General features: G+C 46.8%; 1 protein-coding gene across 3 annotated transcripts in view; it reads left to right on the top strand.

The window, feature by feature from the left end:
* Positions 1–11059, top strand: part of Nipal3 (NIPA like domain containing 3) — a 44563-nt gene extending 33504 nt beyond the window's left edge. For 2 of the 3 annotated variants that reach the window (XM_004850593.3, XM_021263070.2), the window contains 3 exons: positions 853–916; positions 3000–3094; positions 7397–11059. In XM_004850593.3, coding sequence (XP_004850650.1) covers positions 853–916; positions 3000–3094; positions 7397–7596 — 359 coding nt within the window. In that variant the 3' untranslated portion in view covers positions 7597–11059. Of the gene's footprint in view, positions 1–852; positions 917–2999; positions 3095–4334; positions 4367–7396 lie in introns of all 3 variants that reach the window. The other variant, XM_004850594.3, reaches the window with a different exon arrangement.
* The last annotated feature ends 1119 nt before the right edge of the window (positions 11060–12178 follow it).

The following is a 12178-nucleotide window of genomic DNA, read 5'->3' as shown; positions in this document are numbered from 1 at the left end:
TTTTATATGAAGTAGATTCAAAGACTACAAGCATATTATTGAGGGTTTGTCCATTTGTTTATTTTCTGGTATTAGGGATTGAACCAGAACCTTTGCACTGAGCTCCAGCCCTGTTTGTTTGTTTGCTTGTTTGTTTGTTTGTTTGTTTAAATTTTGAGACGGGATCTTGCTAAGTCATTAAGTTGTACAGGCTGAGCTCAAACTTGTGATCTTCCTGCCTCAGCCTCCCAGAGTACTGGGATTATGGGCAGGTGCCACTGTTCCGGGCTTGTTTTTTAAATGGCAGTGTTACTAAAATCTTCAGGGTAAAGGCTGCTGAAACCCAGGGCTGCCTTGCAGAAGGCCTGGCTACATGCTCTGCACTGTGCTTGGCACAGGTAGTACTTGCTTCTTGGGGCAAGGACAAGCAGGGTGTACAGCCTTCCAGGACCTGCGCTCTGAGGACCAGGTATTGGACTGGGCACTGACCCCCGACAGCCAGGAGCTGAGTCAAGTCACGGTCAAGAGCCTTAGCCAAGAAGACTGAAAACCAGTCAACACTGTAAGGAGCACAAACACTGGCTGAGTCAGAGAGGAGTCAAGTGATGGGTCAGGAGCTCAAGAACACAAGGGAAGCCATGAAAACAAGATAGAGATAAGAGAAGCCTAGGGGCATAGAGGGATGAAGACAGTCTGCTCCCCTAAGTGGCTTGTAGTCTGTTCTTCTGCTGTTTTACAGCCACGGGCGTAGTCACAATATTTTTGACCACTCTGGTTTCCCATAGGGAAGACAGCTTAGCCAAACCCTAGTCAGACTGGCATGCAGGTGCTCGGGAAGCAGCTCACTGATCTTTTCTCTTCCTCCCTGTCCAGGTGCAATATTTTACCTGGACTTCGTCGGGGAGGATGTGCTGCACATCTGCATGTTTGCACTGGGGTGAGTCACCTGCTGCTGCCCAGGTGTACATGTGGAGTCCACTGCAGGCAGGTGGCCCTGTCCATGTGATTGCTTTAGCGCTGGGTCCTTTAGAGTCATTTGCAAAACCCAGCAGGACTGATAATACTCCATGCTGGCGAGAGGACAAGGAGACCAGCCACTGCCTGTCACACTGAGCAGCATGTTAGTGTGGGGGACAATGTAGCAACATCAGTAATAACTTTACATGGGCACGATTTTGGATGCAGTATTCCAGATGTCATCATTTTTCTTATGAAAACATTTGAATGGGGACACAAAGATAATTAGATGAAGCTATTTATTGATATTTAAATTATCCTATGTATAAGCTGACAATCGGAAGCAGCCTAAATGTCCAGCAGTAGAACACAAGTTGAATTAGTCAAGGTATACCCATATTACAGAGTGGCAGGCTGCTGTTTCGAAAAATGGAGACCAGCCCACAGGCACATCTAGGACACATTAAAAGACAAACATTTACAAACTTTTTTTTGAAGTATGGCTTACCCTTTAAAAAAAGAAGGGTAAGAGACAGGCGTGGTGGCACATGCCTGTGATCCCAGCACTCAGGAGGCTGAGGCAGGAGGATTGCTGTGAGTTCGAGGCCAGCCTGGGCTACATAGTGAGTTCAGGGCCAGCCTGAACTACAAAGGGAGACCCTGCCTCAAAAAAACAAAAAAAAGAAAGGTAGGCTTCCACTTCTAGATTTTAACCCCTAAGAAATGAGTGTGGGTATTGACAGAATGACTCCTGCAGGAGAGTCTGTAATCCCTTTATTCCTCATAGGCCCAAACTGCAAACAACCTAAATGTCTGCCGAGAGGAGGGTAAAAGAAAAAGTACAGAATATTCAGACAATGGATTCTACACAACAATTAAAACTAATGAATTAATACATGCAGTAAAATAAGTGGATCTTAGAAACTACACTGGGTATAAAAGCACACACTGAAGAGTTAACTCACAAGAATGTGAGACAAGCAAATCAGTGGTTACCTCTGATGAAGACTTGGAGTGAACAGGGAAGGGGTGCACGAGACCTGTGAAGGGATAGAAATATTTCTGCCTTGGGCCAGGGATTTAGCTCAGTGGTTTTGCCACCTGCTGCGCAAGTGCAAGGACCCAAGTTCAATCCCTGGCACCAAAAAGAAAAAAAATATATATATCTGCCTTAACCTGGGATGTGATTACACAAGTGTACCTCCAGGTAAAATTCATCCAGCTGACTATTTAAGGCTTGTGCTTTTGCTTTGTTTTTTCCTTTTCCAGTACTGTGGATTGAGCCAGGGCCTTTACACTGAGCTACATCCTCAACCTTTTTTATTTTTTATTTGGAGACAGTCTCCCTAAGTTGTTCAGGCTGGGCTCAAACTTTCAGTCCTCCTGCCTCAGCCTCCCAGAGTGCCACCACACCCAGCTGGGTTTGTGCTTTTTAGTCTATACAAATTATACCTCAGTTTTTAGAAACTGTGCTTGTTTACATAAGTTTATAAGGAAAAGAAAAGAAAACAAAAAATACTCTGGAAGAATATATACCTACCTGCAGAAGTAGAATTAAGGGTACAGGGACCTCCCAGTTTTTACTAATGTTTACTTTTCTTTCTTTCTTTCTTTCTTTCTTCCTTTCTTTTTTTGGTACTGGGGATCGAATTCAGGTCCTTGTGCTTGTGAGGCAGGCAGCGGAACCACTGAGCTAAATCCCCGGCCCTACTTTTCTATATTAATGTAGTAATTGAATTTGGGCCATAAAGCATATGTAAGGAACATTTTTTAAAGCAAGGTTCTGGGAGTATTGGCTGAATAGAAGTGAAAGAGTTTTTCTGGGAGAGTCTAATTTATTCTGATTCTAGCCTAAATGGGGTGTAGGGCATGGGGATCCTCAGCTGTGATAATTCACCCAACATCTGCTGCCTACTGATCTCAGGCCTGCAGCCCCTCAGGGCTTCTCTGCGGAGCAGCCTCCTCTGCAGGCTTCTTCTACCTTCCCCTTTCCACCTGCTGTTGCACGGGTCCCTCCCCAGCCTCAGCCTTCCTCCCTTATTTCTCTTGTCCCCCTTCCTCAGGTGCCTCATCGCCTTCTTGGGCGTCTTCTTAATCACTCGGAACAGGAAGAAGGCCATTCCATTTGAGCCCTACATTTCCATGGATGCCATGCCAGGTAACGTGACCACCCCACGTGTCCAGCTGGCCGTCCCTATAGAGTACTGCGGCTTCCTGTTGAAACAGGAAGCAGGCGCTGGGCGTGGCACAGGAGAGGTGTGCGGTGTCTCCTGGTGTGGCTGTCCTCTCCCTGTCTTGTTTTTCTTTTTTTAATCTTATGCAAAAGCAGAGGCAATGGCAGAGGTGCCTCGGTTAGTTCTGAGCACATCTCACCAGGTCCCATGTCTATTTTGGGATCTTTTCAAGAAAATCCTGATTCACACTGGATGTAATCATGATCTGTAGCACCAGGCTTCGTGCCTGCAAATGGAAAAATCCATCCATCTCCTTGGAATGGAATGATCAGAGAGGAAAATAGGATGAATGAAATTCACCACCTGGATTCCACAGGCAGTTCTCTTTTTCCAGAGAGCTAAGAGTTCACACTGAAGAGCACAAGCTCAAATGCCTTCAGCTCTGACAGTAATGCAGATGACTCAGCCAAATACTGTGCAGTCGGGAGGAGTGGGGGCTGGGGAGAACTACAGGGTGCCTGTCCAGCCTAAAGGAGTCAAATCCAGAGAATGAAGACCTTGAGGCAGACCCAGCTAAGTTTGCTGACCAAAATTCTCTAGGTTAACTCAAAATTAATTTTTATTTTAAATATGTAAGATGGAACTCTGCAAAACAGAATTGCCCACTCTCCACTAACACAGGCTAGTGAACAAAATTTAAACAACACTGATGGCAGAGATGACTGCTTAGTCAAAAGCAGCTCTTAGTCATTGTGCTGTGACGCTGTGTTCTCAGGGTGGGCCGAGGTGCCCCTGTATTAAACGATCCCAATAAATTAGTTTATTGTCTCCTTTTTATGTTCTTTCCTCATCTCGTGCCATTAAGCTGTTGTCTGCCATTCTCACTGTGACCAGCCTCCCAGAGTACAGCGACTCCATGTCCGTCTCCTCGTTTTCCCCACCCGTTCAGATTGTGTATTAAAACCACAATGAATGGGGCCAGGGGTTTAGCTCAGTGGTTTCACCACCTGCTGCGTAAGCGCAAGGACCCGAGTTCGATCTCTGGTACCAAAAAAAATAAAATAAAATAAAACCACAATGAATGAGCTCCGAGTTGGGAACCTGAGGTTTCTCCCAGGAGTTAAATGCATGGGCTTTAGTGCATGGACTTTTTAAACATCTAATCGGGCTGCTCAGATGCCTTTTTTTGCTTACTTCCTTGTTTCTTGGTTGTGTTCCGGATAGATGAGGGCGCTGGATAGCTGAATTCCAGATAGGTGAGGTGTCAACTCTGTGTGTGCCAGTATGTGTATGTATATGTGTGTTTGTGTACCTATAACTATACGTGTGTATATATCTATACACATGTTTGTGTGTACATGTATGTACAGACGTATTTTGTGGTGGAAAGTAGAAGGTAATCTCAGGTAATCTTAGATATCAACATTCTGTGGCCTGTTTGTGGGTGTGGCTCTTGGCTTTCTCTTTGTACCTTGTGACCAGTTGGAAATCAGATGTTGAAGAGTGGGGACCCAGCCCTATTGCAGTGGTTGTGGGGACACTTCTGATTAAATGCATGGACTTGGAGTTCAGGTGACCTGGACTCAAACCCCAGTTCTGCCATGCACCTGCCCTGTGGCCTCCCAGGGCCTCTCATTCTCACCTGTAAATTGGGATTCTTGCTTTCAGGGAGGTGGGTTCAGATTGATTGCAGAGGCCTCTTGCACTGTGTCTGGGACATGGTAGATGCCTGGTTATATTTGGTTTCACTTCCTTTTTGCTTTAACAAACTTTGAAAGTTTCAAACACTTGTTTGACCTGGTGCCAGGTAGCACATGCAGAATAAAACTGCCTGGTACTCTAAGCTTAGGCAGAGGCACTTTTCCTGCTACCTGGTTAGCAAAAGGAATTGGCCTTTTGTCTGTCTAGGTTGGTATAATAGACCAGTAGTTGATGTTCAAGAGATCTTCAGGGACTTCAAATTCTAAAAATTCTCAACATGTCATAATTTGGAGAAGCTTCAAGTATTAAGAAACTGAAGCCTTTATTTTTTTGTTTTGGTTTTCTTCTCACAGTGCTAGGGATCTAACCCAGGGCCTTGCACATAACTAGGCAAGTGCTCCACTGCTAAGCTACCTCCCCAGCCCCCAAAGCCTTTTTAAACATGAAAAGCTGGATGTGGTGGCGTGTGCCTGTAAACCTAGTACTCAAGAGGCTGAGGCCAGCCTAAATTACATAGTGAGACACTGTCTCAAAAAAAAAAAAGCAGGAGAAAAAGAGGAGCAGCCCTATCCTCTGGCAGCTGACATGGCCCTCCACTTGCTGTAATGTCACTGGCTGAATAGATACTATTTCACAGAATGCCACCATCAGACAAGGCCACTCTGACTGTAATTGGTCACCACATGAACAGGACCACCCCCTCAGATCTGAGCACAGAAGAAATGTGAACATTGTCCAAGCCACCAAAAAGGGCCCTACTCTGGCTAATGTGCAGACGCCTGCTGCTGTGCCTGCCACCGCATTAGCTCCATCTGCTCTTCATTGTTAAGCTCCCCAGTTTCAGAAGTGTCCCCACTTCCCTACAGCTTGAGTCCAAAGCAAAGACTCACTTCCTTGATCCCTGTCTCAAATCACCCAAGCCAAGCCCAAATCCCCTAGCAGATCCTTCTCAGAGCCCTTATTCACACACCCATGACTCCCTGTGGTGCACATCTCATCATCGAGGTGAGTCAGTATACCCCACCTTGTTAGACTGGAAGTGGATTCCTGGTGGTCTTCAGTGGGAGGACACTGACAAAATCCAACAGCTAAATAGCACTTGGTGAGCCAGCTCTGTTCCCTGAGGAACAGGTACCCCTCATCCCTCTCCCCCCAAAATCACAACCTCAGACATTGAAACTGGCCTTCAGATGCCTATCTGCTGGGTCTTTTTATTTCTTTCTGCTGGGTCTTGTGAGATATGGAGCCAGGGGCCCTGCCACAGACTGGGTCTTCCCAGGCCATCTGCAGATTGTGTAGAACACGGGCCCTAAGGTTCTATCTCAGCTGTCTCTCATCAGCTCTGTGTCCGTGGGAAATCACTTTACCTCTCTAAGTCTCTGTTTTCTTATCTAGAAAATGAGGTGGACACTCATCTTTGTCATAGGATTGTTTGGGGACTAAGTGCAGGTCCCCAAGGGAAGCCACATAGCATTCTGGTTTTTTATTTTGTTTTCTTTTGGGTTTTGTTTCTGTTTGGTTTTGGGGTTTTGTTTTGTTTTTCATTACTAGGGACTGAACCTAGGGCCTTTGTACTGAGCCGCAGCCCCAGCCAACCTGCCTGCCTTTCTTTCTTTCTTTCTTTCTTTCTTTCTTTCTTTCTTTCTTTCTTTCTTTCTTTCTTTCTTCTTTCTTTTGACATAGGGTCTTGCTAAGTCACTAAATTGCTTGGGCGGAGCTTGAATTTTTGATCATCCTGACTCAGCCTCCCAGAGTGCTGGGATTCTAGGCATATGCCACCATGCCCAGCCGGCATGCTACTGTGTAAACACTCATACATTTTAGCCATTATTGTTACTGCTGTGGCTGGGACTGGTACCACTTAGCCCAGTGCCTAGGGCACATCCAGCAGTCAGATGGCAGCACAGTTTTAGGAAAGACACTGTGTTGTTTCTTCTGACTGCCTGAAGGCAGGAGAATCTGAGGGCCTTTATTCCCTGGCAGGAAAAGAGTTGGCCTTCAAAGTAACTAAGTCCCTCCTGACAGGAGGAATTATAGGGAAAGTTACAGGAATGAAAGATGAAGGTCTTTGCCCTCAAATGTAGGTAGAAACCCAACACCATGTGCCCAGAAGAAATAGGTAGAGTCACATCTCACCTCACCCTGCATGTGCAGCAGGGATGTTGATGCTAAAGGTGAAACCCTCCCCTGAGCACCACAATTCGTCCCTCGCTGTCCGATGACCTCTCCCCTCAGCAGCGTGATGGGTTCTGTCCTGAGCTGACTCATCAGTGACGTGTCGGCATCTACCACATCCAAAGCACAGTGCTCTCCCACCCCACCTGCATCCAAACACACATCCCCACCTCATCCTGGCCAACAAGGGCTGGTGCGTGCACACATTTCCTGAAGATGTGTCCCTGTTGCTTAGCAACTGTAATATTTCTACTGTGTATTAATGGGTGTTCTCTTGAATCTGAAGCATTGAGGAAATTGTATGCATGACCAGCCCCTGTGCTCCCTGGTGGTCAGTGGTGGGACAGAGGAAGATGCAGTCCTCCTGGCCCCCTAACCCTGTCCTGACAGGGAAATTGATTTCATTCCAGGTATGCAAAACATGCATGACAAGGGCATGACAGTCCAGCCTGACCTCAAAGCTTCTTTTTCCTATGGGGCCCTGGAAAACAACGACAACATATCCGAGATCTACACCCCTGCCACACTGCCAGTCATGCAAGAAGAGCACAGCTCCAGAAGCACCCCTGGGGTTCCCTACCGTGTCCTGGAGCACAGCAAGAAGGAATGAGCCACCTCCACGTGACTTGCCTTCTCTTAACTGCTCAAGCCTGGCCGACAGTGGCTCCACCCTTCATTCTACAACTTGCCTTCCTGATCTTACCTTTCAGACTGCAAGTTCTATGGAAGCAGATCTTGGAAAGCCTCAGTTTCTGGCAAGCAAACATTCGCTTGGTCTTGGAAATTTCAAATGGGGATGGGGGGAGCTGGGTGAAAGCAGAATTCCAGGTGGGCTTAGTCCAGAGAAATTGGGAGCCTTTTCATCTCCTCAAAGACAGACACTGGGCCTCCCCAGCCTGTGACCAAAGCCAGTGCAACGTTCTTCAAAGCAAAACCAAGTCAGAGATTCCACCCTGACCAGTCTGGAGACAGTGAGCACTGGTCTTCCGCCACCACACGTGCATGCCTTGTCTCTGTCATCTCCTGAATCTCTGTTTTTGACAGTATTCATGTCCACCTTTTCACACACAGCAGGCCAGCCCTGAACATGTGGTCTTTGGTGTCTTGGCAGTGTACATCTGCCTTCTGTCCGTGCCCCTCCAATGAGGATGATGGTGTGTGTTTATTTTGGATCATCTCTGAAAACAAACCTGGTTTTTGTTCTCTGGGAACTACTTGATCCCACCCCACCCTCCCACCAAGGAGCCGGGAAGTTAGCAGAAGAAAGAGAAAAACTAAGAGGGCTGGGAGCAAGGGTGATGATACCTGAGCCCATTTGGGAAGAAAAGTCCCTCTTAATCTTCCTGCCCATCTTTATAAACGATAGGCAGGAAATCTGGCTGTTTGATCGGTTATTTTTTCCCTGCACATTGCCACCATCTGGGAAGATAGGGGGGGCCTCACTTTTCAGCCTCTCCCACTTCCGCTCCATCCTTCCTTTATAGACCCACAAACCACACCGGAACTGTTGGTTCATTTCTCTGCAGTTGAGAGACTGTCTAGGTCTTCGGCTGTGAGCGCTGTGACCCAGTGAAGCCTTCGAACATGACTGTCTTCCCCTCTGCCAGTGGCGGCAAATCTATGGCACTCGTGACAAACCAGGCTGTTTGTATCGTTGAAAGCTCTAAAAGGTTTGCCATCAATGCCTTAGGCTGTGCACTTCTGAGAATGGCAGGGAAAGATTTGCAAACTTTAATATGAGGATCCCCTAGGAGTTTATTTAAAATACAGATTCTTACACCCCCAACTGCAGAGACTCGGGTTAAGTAGGAATGGGGTGGAGCCTAAGCATCTGCATTTTGAACTGGCACCACGAGATTCTGATGCTAATACCCAGAGATCACACCCCTCAAAAGCCTACTAATTGGAGAAGACACCACTAAGACCTCCGAGACGCATGCCAGAAAGTTAGAATTATAGTTCCATTTCCTCTCGGCATTCCTCTGGCAGGTGAAATAGCCCTGGAGGATCTGTAGCATTTCTCCACCTAGTAAATACACTTAGGACTAGCTTACTGCCTCCCTAGACAGCCTTTAACTAACAGCCAAGATACCAGTGTTACCAGACCAGTGTTAGCCAGCACTTAACCGTCTGGACTTCGCTCAATGCCCATGTAGGACCCTGACTTCCAAAGCTCTGCCATCGTTGCCTGTGATAAGCACTTCATATTCTGTCTTAGCCACCCACTTTTGTATTGTGTCTTAAATGCCCAAGAAGGCAACAGACAAGGAGCTTTACCCCTTAGGAAGAATATCCACTCAGTTCAACAATATTTTTGAGGCATTTACTGTGTATTACAAATTTAGAGGGCAAAGCTACAAACATAAGATTTAGTCCCTGCCATCCAGGCCAGCAGGAGGAGACATAGTGGCCCTGGAGTCTCTGGCAGGGTGGGCGGTGACAGAAAGTGACAGTCATGGTGGCCTTGAACCCAAAGCTATTCAGAATTGGAGACGATTTGGGCTCCACTGATGAATGGTGGCAAAGCCAGCTATGATTCGCACCAAGCATAGATAGTGGGGTGATTCCCCCCTCCAGGCAAAGGGGCCAGCATTTCCAAAGCACAGGGATTAGGAGGTGGAGTTGTCAAAGAAGAGCCAGGGAGGATGGTGGGAGTTGAGCCTCAAAAAATCAGCAATGGAGGCCAAATCCTGGGGGTTAAGTACGGACTGGGGAGAACATGTGAGCCTTTGATGGTTCATGAGGAACAGAATGGCAGGATCTGCAGTGATTAGAAAGGAGACTGTTCATGGTGGAGGTAGAAACAGAAGGGGTAATAAACCACCTTCAAGGTCAGTCTCTGAGCCTGCAAGAACAAAATACAAAGGGGAAATTAAAATCAGGTTTCACTGCTATTCAGGTATTCCTCATTTCCCAAGTGATTTTTCTAAGCCTGGGGGTGGGGTTAGAATGGACATGAAGGTGAGCAGGAGATTATTTAAACATGTTGATCCCAGGGGATCTGTAAGAATGTGGGGTGATACGTATGTGCTCCCAACCTTCCTTGAATCCCCTTCCTGTTTGTTACAGGCTGTTGGGCCTTGGTCAGCCAGCTTTCTGGAGATGAATGGACAAAAGTGTGCTGTAACTTTAGGTCTGCTGCAGATCCAGGGGCTGGTGCCACCCAGGAACTTCCCTGGGCCCTGTGCAGCCTCCAGTCTTTGGCTTTGGTGCAGTGGCATCACAAAGCTGAACCACACGGGCGGAGCAGAAAGCAATATGGTAGCTTCTTGAGTGGAGGCCAGGGCTCGGCCGCTGGGAAGTCAGCAAACAGTGCCGGCAGAGCCATCGTTCCCAGAGTTCTGAAGTGTCCCAGGCTCACCACCCACAGGCAATGTCCCGGATGTAGATGGACTACTACTGGCCATGCGGCACTGGCTGCTGGGATGGGAGGGGAACACCAGCCTTCCGCACACAGCCCTGCTGGTTTATTGTCACTTGTGGCTCTGACATCCCCAAGCCCTCTTAAGTTCTCAAGTCCTCGATCTCCTTCCTAGGTAGAAAGCGAGATACCCAAAGCAAAGTCATTCACAGTTGTTCTCTGGTTTTTCCCGCCCACCTGCATTGTACCATTTTATTCCACAGGCTGGGACTCAGCTTTAGACTGGTGCCTTCGAGGACAGGAGCCCCTTAACCCCTCCCGATACTCCACAGGTCTAAGGAGGCCCTCACTTTAAGCTGTAGGTTTGGGGATTTGCAGGGTAGAGGTGAATGCTAAGGAGAGAAGAGAGGACTGACATGTCCTTCTGATGCCACTATGTGGACACAGTAGTCACCTGAGTGATGTTAGGGAACCCTCCCTGCAGCCTCCTGGATTTCCAGTCCAACACTGTCTGACAGCCAAAAAGTTGCTTGGGTGTTTCTCTGAGAAGCTGTGTAAATGAAGTCACTTTAGAATATATTCTGTGTGGATGCTTATATTTTGTTAACTTCATGACTAATATGGCATGTCTTATTTTTCAAAAAATGTGTACTAGGTGCAAATAACATTATGAAGTGTATTTAATTAAAAAAATCCATGCAGTACGTGTTGAGTTGGAGTCTTTTGTTTGGCTAATGTTTTATAGAGTTGTCTGGAAGAGCCTCACCTAACAGAACTTCCTGTGATGGTAGAGCTGTCCAGTATGGCAGCCACTTTCCACAGGAATACATTGAGCATGTTAAATATGGCAAACATGACCAAGGAGCTGAATTTCTAATTTCCTTAATTTTAATTAATTTAAATCCCCACATATAGCTAGTTGCTGTTATATTAACATTGTAGATCTAAATGTTCCTATAGTTGCAGTGGAGGCTGAATTGAGCTTTTTTAGCCCCCTGACAGTGGTTAAAAGCATAGACTCTGGCTTAGTTTCATGTTTTTTTGTGTGTGAGAGCTACATCCCTAACTGCCCCTGCCCTTTGGGTTTGTTTTTGTTGGTGGTGGTGGGTTTTTCTTCCGGTATCAGGGATCGAACTCAGGACCTTCCACATGCAAGGCAGACACGGTGCCACTGAGCTAAATCCCTGGCCCTCGCCCTTTGGGTTTTTGAGACAGGGTCTCACTATGTGTCTCAAACTGGCCTTGAACTCATGGGGATCCTTCTGCCCTCGGCCTCCCAAATGCTGGGATTACAGGTGTGTGGCATCATCCCCAATGGGTATTTGTTTTTGAGACGGGCTTCACTGTAGTCCAGGCTGGCTGTGTAGCTCACAATCCTTCCTCAGCTGCCCTGGTTCTGGGATTGCAGGGCTATGTGCACCACTATGCCTGGCTCAAGGGTTTTTAATTATATAATGAATACTTGTGACTTTTTAAAAGCAGTGCCATACATACGTGTCTCTCTTCTGTCTGGGTTTCCAGTTCACAAAAGCACGTGGTCTTGTGCCTACATATTCATACCATATATACATGTAGTCATGTATACATACTCATACATTTATTAAGCACTCACTATATACTATACAATACATTAAGACCTCATGAGCCAGGCATGCTGGTGCACACCAGTAATCCCAGCACATGGGAGAGTGAGGCAGGAGGATCACTGCAAGTTGAAGGCCAGCCTGCACTACAAAGTGTGAACCTGTTTCAAAAAAAACCCCTCGTGTTAAAAAAAAAAAAAATCTCATGTATGTCTTATTTCTCCTTTATAACAATTCCAAGGTAAGCT

The sequence above is a fragment of the Heterocephalus glaber genome, unplaced genomic scaffold, assembly GCF_053883595.1.
Source record: "Heterocephalus glaber isolate CG9 unplaced genomic scaffold, H.glaber_assembly_v1.0 deba00001452, whole genome shotgun sequence".
NCBI classification, from domain to species: domain Eukaryota; kingdom Metazoa; phylum Chordata; class Mammalia; order Rodentia; family Bathyergidae; genus Heterocephalus; species Heterocephalus glaber.
This window is presented reverse-complemented; position numbering and strand designations above follow the sequence as displayed.